Source organism: Erythrolamprus reginae, chromosome 6 (assembly GCF_031021105.1).
Source record: "Erythrolamprus reginae isolate rEryReg1 chromosome 6, rEryReg1.hap1, whole genome shotgun sequence".
In the NCBI taxonomy this organism is placed as follows: Eukaryota; Metazoa; Chordata; class Lepidosauria; order Squamata; family Dipsadidae; genus Erythrolamprus; species Erythrolamprus reginae.
The window spans coordinates 6,535,287-6,542,358 of record NC_091955.1 but is presented as its reverse complement, the minus strand read 5'-3'; the positions used below and the strand labels follow the sequence as shown (position 1 = coordinate 6,542,358).

The 7,072-nt window shown below is 42.5% G+C and overlaps 1 protein-coding gene across 4 annotated transcripts in view; it reads left to right on the top strand.

Annotated features, from left to right (window-relative positions):
- The first annotated feature begins 658 nt into the window (after positions 1–658).
- Positions 659–7,072, top strand: part of RINT1 (RAD50 interactor 1) — a 31,490-nt gene continuing 25,076 nt past the window's right edge. Inside the window, exons 1-3 of one of the 4 annotated variants that reach the window (XM_070755174.1) lie at positions 659–738; positions 1,993–2,546; positions 6,609–6,676. In XM_070755174.1, the coding sequence (XP_070611275.1) occupies positions 2,499–2,546; positions 6,609–6,676 (116 nt within the window). In that variant the 5' untranslated portion in view covers positions 659–738; positions 1,993–2,498. Of the gene's footprint in view, positions 949–1,992; positions 2,547–6,605; positions 6,677–7,072 lie in introns of all 4 variants that reach the window. The other 3 variants (XM_070755171.1, XM_070755172.1, XM_070755173.1) reach the window with 3 other exon arrangements.

The window sequence follows — 7,072 nt, the reverse complement described above, 5'->3', positions numbered from 1 at the left end:
TAGATATAGAGGTCAGGATAATATTATATGAGCAAAGGAGGACATCTTTGTGGCCAGGACATGCTGGTGCAAAATTGCCCTGCCCTTGTCCTCTAATGGCGCACACCAATTCCTTAGATCAGTGTTTCCCAACCTTGGCAACTTGAATATATCTGGACTTCAACTCCCAGAATTCCCCAGGCAGCATTCCCTGGCTGGGGAATTCTGGGAGTTGAAGTCCAGATATCTTCAAGTTGCCAAGGTTGGGAAACACTGCCTTAGATTTAGCAGGATTGAACCCCCTGTTTTTCAAAACTTGGGCACTTTCAGATGCCTGGGCTGGACTTCAACTCCCAGAATTCTCCAGTGGGCTCAAGAATCCCGAAAGGTAAACTCCACCCACCTCTGGTAAAAGTAACCAGATTTTTTTTGGGGGGGGGGGGGTCACCATTTTAAACCCTCTGTCTTCCCCACTCACAGCCAGCCTCCCCCCCCCCCATTGAAAGCTTCCCGAAGAAGCACATCCGGCCACGAACCGGAAGGGCGGGCGCTCTAGGCGGGACCTCCCGCGCTCCCCTGCCCCGTCTATCCCGAAGCGAGAGGTATCGTCAAAAATCTGCGCCGGGTCGCCTCGTGATAGCGTCAGAGGCGTTGTTCTGCCCTTTCCCCACCCTCCCTCTCGAAGCGATATTGAGTGCTGACGCGTCCAATAAGGAGGGAGGGAGGGGGCGTGGTTTATACTGACACGCGGAGGAGAAGGTGAGTGGTCGCTCGTGTTTTGCATTCCCACGACCCTTCCTGGGTTTCTCGTTCACTTCTGCCCGGGAAGGCGGTATTAGGCCGGTTCTGGGGTCCTCTGCAGCGTTCCAGCTAACAGCCCACCCCTGAGACACACATGCACACATATGCTGCTCCAACATCCTGAGTCTGCTGGAGAAGGGCGGCCTTGAAATCAAAATAAATAAATAAGTAAGTAAGTAAGTAAATGTGTGTGTATACACACACACACACACACACACTACTCCTTAAGTGGGGATTCTCTGTGGGGATTGCCAAACTTGGCCATTATTATTTTTTTAATTTTTTTAAATGGTTAAATTGGAAAAAATGAAATTCTCATGCATCTGTGTGTGTGTGTGTGTGTGTGTGTGTGTACATATCGTACGATTTGATAGCTTATTAGTATCCTTGACTATCACTAAGTGGTGTATCTTTTTATTCTTAATGAATGGAAGAAGGGCGGCATAAAAATTGAATAAATAAAAAAATAAAATGTATTTAATGTATTTTATACACTGAGGGCATATGAACCTAAAACAAATTCCTTGTGTGTCCAATCACACTTGGCCAATAAAGAATTCTATTCATGTAGTTGAACAGTGCCTGGAAGGTATATAATAATAGTATAGTACAGTATATACTATATATAATTACAGCAAAAAAAATCCCATACAGTTATTTCCATACTGTGTAATGTGTTCCCTAATATACATATTTTGCCTAAGTAGAACAGCATCACATCGAATAATAATAATTGTTGTTGTTGTTGTTATTATTATTATTATGTCAATACAACACAGCAAACAAGTTCACTATGCTGGATTTCGTATTTCATCACCAGTCTGGTGCTTCCCAGGTGAATTATGTTTGCCGATCCCAGTAAAGCTGCCTTTTGCAATTGACAGATGGAGATTTTGTCAATTCCGATTACTGTATTATTATTATTATTTATTAGATTTGTATGCCGCCCCTCTCCGCAGACTCGGGGCTGCTCACAACAATAATAATAACAATATGACAATGTAACAAATCTTCGGAGAGGGGCGGCATATAAATCCAATAAATAAAATAAATAAATAAATCTAATATTTTTTAAAAAAACATCTAAAAAACCCGTCATTTAAAACCATACAACACAAGCATACCATACATAAAACTATATAAGCCTGGGGAAGGTATCTCACATCTGATGTCTTAATATTTATGGACAATTATTATTTTTCCCCCCCCTAGATAAAAACAAAAATGGATCAATTAAGGAACATGACTCTTTAAGACAATTGGAAGAATTATGGACTGTTGGCAAGCCCAGAGAATGCATGAGAGGATAAAAGAAGTAAGAATATATGGTTTAAAGACTTCAGTTGCTATGTGCCTGGCAGTTGTCCTTCATGGCTGTTTTGATCAAAACCAACAACACGAATTAAAACATTGGGAAAGCAACCTCAGGAGCCAGGCAACAATTACGAAGTGCCATTACGTGTTCTGATGGTTTTATATATACCTTCGTTTCTGTTAATCCTATCCATTCCATGCTCATGTTTACTAAGTGAAGCTAGCAATATAATCCTAACAGACTGAATTAGCAGAGATATAAAAACAGACATTGGCTTTCTTTAAATCTTTCTGCGGTCTTCTGATTATATCCGAAACAGTGTGTTCTGTGTAACATTTGATATTTGATGCTTCAATAATATACTAAATTCATCCAAAACTTAAAACGGTTTGGTGAGTTGGAAATGGCACAATCAGGGATTAAAAGTGCCACACCATTGGCATTTACTGAGGTAGGTGATCGTTATTATTATTATTATTATTATTATTATTATTATTATTATTATTATGTCAATACAACACAGCAAACGAGATCACTATGCTGGATTTCGTATTTCATCACCAGTCGGGCGCTTCCCAAGCACCTAGGACTGCGTGATGTAGCGGCGAATTATGTTTGCCGATCTCAATAAAGCGGCCTTTTGCAATTGACAGGTGGAGATTTTGTCAATTCCGATGGTTTTCAAATGTCTGCTGAGACCCTTTGGCCCTGCGCCCAGCGTGCCAAGTACCACTGGGACCACTTTCACGGGCTTATGCCAGAGTCGTTGCAGCTCGATTTTTAGATCTTCGTATTTCACTAATTTATCTAGCTGCTTCTCCTCAATTCTGCTGTCCCCTGGGATTGCAATGTCGATGATCCATACTTTCTTTTTCTCCACAATCGGGATGTCTGGTGTGTTATGCTTCAGAATTCGGTCAGTCGGAAGTCGGAAGTCCCACAGTAGTTTTGCTTGCTCATTTTCGACCACTTTTTCGGGCTTATGATCCCACCAGTTCTTTGCCACTGGGAAATGGTAGTTCCGGCACAAGTTCCAGTGGATCATCTGTGCCACAGCATCATGTCTATGCTTGTAGTCAGTCTGTGTAATCTTTTTGCAGCAGCTGAGTATGTGATCGATTATTATTATTATTATTATTATTATTATTATTATTATTATTATTATTATTATTGCTTCTAGTCCTCTGTGTTAGCTATCAGAAAGTAACTGGAAAAATCCCATCTTAAGTTAATTAAGTTAAAAGACTTTAAGAAGGGATTGGACAACCATTTGTTTGAAAAATGGTATAGGGCAGGGTTAGGCAAAGTTGGTTCTTCTATGACATGCGGACTTCAACTCCCAGAATCCCTGAGCTAACAAGATTGGCTCAGGAATTCTGGAAGTTGAAGTCCACAAGTCCATTTTGCCTACCCCTGGTAATAGGGTTTCCTGCCTGAGCAGGGGGTTGGACTAGAAGACCTCCAAGGTCCCTTCCAACTCTGATATCCTATCCAATCCATGTGTATTGCTGGTACTTATATGTGTGTGTGTGTACATTTGTGTGTGTTTGGGTGTTTTCCCGTGTAATATTGTGTTTTTGCAAAAACACAATATTACACATGAAAAAACACAAACACACAAACATTTACATACATATACCCGTGAAAATCTACAAATGTATATATATATGTATGTAAGTATGTGTGTATGTATGTATATGAATATGTAAATGAAGAGGCAACAGCCATTGCAATCTCCAGAATGTTTTAAAATTTATTAAAAACTACTAAACTTCATTTATAAATATATCTAAAACCCGCATTTTAGGACAATTCTTGATATGTATATGTAACATTTTCGCTGATAATAAAAAGGATATATGTACATATATATATACAGTGTATATATATATATGTATGTATATATATGTATGTATGTGTGTATATTTATTTATTGGATTTGTATGCCGCCCCTCTCCGTGGACTCGGGGCGGCTAACAACAGTGATAAAACAACATGTGACAATCCAATAGTAAAACAATTAAAAACCCTTATTATAAAACCAAACATACATACAAAACATACCATGCATAAATTGTAAAGGCCTAAGGGGGAAAGAATCTCAGTTCCCCCATGCCTGACGGCAGAGGTGGGTTTTAAGAAGCTTACGAAAGGCAAGGAGGGTGGGGACAATTCTAATCTCTGGGGGGAGTTGGTTCCAGAGGGCCAGGGCCGCCACAGAGAAGGCTCTTCCCCTGGGTCCCGCCAAACGACATTGTTTAGTTGACGGGACCCGGAGAAGGCCCACTCTGCGGGACCTAACTGGTCACTGGGATTCGTGCAGCATATATATATGTCACCCTCCTTGCCTTCCGCAAACTCCTTAAAACCCATATCTGCCGTCAGGCATGGGGGAACTGAGATATCTTTCCCAGGCCTGTACTGTTTATGTATGGTATGTTGTGTGCATGTTTTTTTAAAACTATGGGTTTTTAGCTTTCTAATTATTGAATTTGTATTATATATTGTTTTCTGTTACTGTTGTGAGCCGCCCCAATTCTGCGGAGAGGGGCGGCATACAAATTTAATAAAATAAATAAATAAATAAATAAAAATAAATATGTATGTATGTATGTATGTATGTATGTATATGAGTATATATCTATACAGTGGAACCTCGACATACGAGCAGCTCTACTTACGAGCTACTCGAGATAAGAGCTGGGAGGGGAGCGACATTTTTGTTCGCCTCCCGAGCTCACATTCGGGATACGAGCGCCAAGGAGCTGTCTCGGCTTCAGGAGACAGCTCCTTGGCGCTCGTATCCCGCGTGTTTTAAAAGGTTGCAGCCGGCCTGGGGGGCTGGGGGGGTGCTGGCAAGCCCCCCAGGCCGGCTGCAACCTTTTAAAACACGCGCGCCGCTTCGCAGCTGTCTCCTGAAGCCGGAACGCTAACTTCCGCGTTCGGTTTCAGAAGAGAGCTGCAAAGCGGCGCGCGTGTTTTAAAACGTCAGAGCCGGCCTGGGGGGCTCGGGGGGAAGCCCCCAAGCCCCCCAGGCCGGCTGCCACGTTTTAAAACACGCGCGCCGCTTCGCAGCTGTCTCTGAACGCTAACTTCCGCGTTCGGCGGCAGCGGGTTTTTTTGTTGTTGCACGGATTAATTGACTTTACATTGTTTCCTATGGGAAACAATGTTTCGTCATACGAGCGTTCTGACTTACGAGCCTCCTTCCGGAACCAATTAGTCTCGTAAGTCGGGGTTCTACTGTATATGCAGAGACGGGGAGGGAGAGCCAGACACAGACAGACAGACAGTGGTCCTTAGCTTACAAAATTTGTTTAATGACTATTCCAAGTCACGATGGCCCTGGAAAAAGTGGCCAAGGACACATTTTCAGAACTGTCAAGAGATGTGATTGACATGTTCCTACCTAAAAGGCTTCCATGGTGTGGTGACATCACCATCGCCCAGTTAGGAACACCTTTCACATCTCTGCTAAGAACCCTATCGAAGTACTACCCATCTCTCTCCTTGGGGGTCACCCGCTTTAGAACGGCTGAGTCAGCAGAAGCTGGAGCGACTGACAGGAGCTCACCCACCCTCGCTGCATAGCAGCCACCGGGTCTCAAACGTGAACATGCCAATCGGTAGCCCAGCAACGTAAGCACACGAATAACCATGCTCCCAAATAAGAGCAAAAACTTCAGAAGAGAAGGATTTAGGGGTAGTGATTTCTGACAGTCTCAAAATGGGTGAGCAGTGTGGTCGGGTGGTAGGAAAAGCAAGTAGGATGCTTGGCTGCATAGCTAGAGGTATAACAAGCAGGAAGAGGGAGATCATGATCCCCTTATATAGAGCGCTGGTGAGACCTCATTTGGAGTGCTGTGTTCAGTTCTGGAGACCTCACCTACAAAAAGATATTGACAAAATTGAAGGGGTCCAAAGACGGGCTACAAGAATGGTGGAAGGTCTTAAGCATAAAACGTATCAGGAAAGACTTCATGAACTCAGTCTGTATAGTCTGGAGGACAGAAGGAAAAGGGGGGACATGATCGAAACATTTAGATATGTTAAAGGGTTAAATAAGGTTCAGGAGGGAAGTGTTTTTAATAGGAAAGTGAACACAAGAACAAGGGGACACAATCAAGTGAGTTGGGGGAATGATCAAAGGCAACATGAGAAAATATTATTTTACTGAAAGAGTAGTAGATGCTTGGAACAAACTTCCAGCAGACGTGGTTGGTAAATCCACAGTAACTGAATTTAAACATGCCTGGGATAAACATATATCCATTGTAAGATAAAATACGGGAAATAGTATAAGGGCAGACTAGATGGACCAGGAGGTCTTTTTCTGCCGTCAGTCTTCTATGTTTCTATGTTTCTATAACAGCTATTGGCTGTTCTCTTTGGAATCCTGGGAGATGATGAAACACCCTTGGAGGCTTTGGTTGAGAAGCAAAAAGCTACTTCAGTTGTTCTTGAAAGCTAAATGCAATCCAGACTGAGAAATTATATTCTTCTTTCTTAGCAGGAACCCAACAGAGAGGATGAGGAGGAAAGAGGAGAAACCGAGCAGCCTGCAGAAGTTGGCTTGCGTGGGTGAGTTCCTCCAGAGACGAGTTCTTAGCATAGTGGTTGGTAGTAGTATCCTGGTGGAAGAGGAATTCAAGCAATGTAGCCAACTAATGGGAAAACATCACTACTGCACTCCTATGTACCCTGTTCCTCCCAAAATAAGATCTCCCCTGATAATAAGCCCAATCGGGCTTTTGAGTGCATGGCAATAAGGTCAAGTGCTTATTTCAGGGTTCAAAAAATATAACACGGAGTCTTATTTTGGGTAAAGTAGGTAGGTAGGTGGGTTAATGGATAGATGGATGGGTAGAGAGAGAGAGAGAGGGAGAAAGAGAGAGAGAGGTAGGTAGGTAGATTAGATAGAGAGAGAGAGAGAGATAGAAATAGATAGATAGATAGATAGATAGATAGATAGAAATA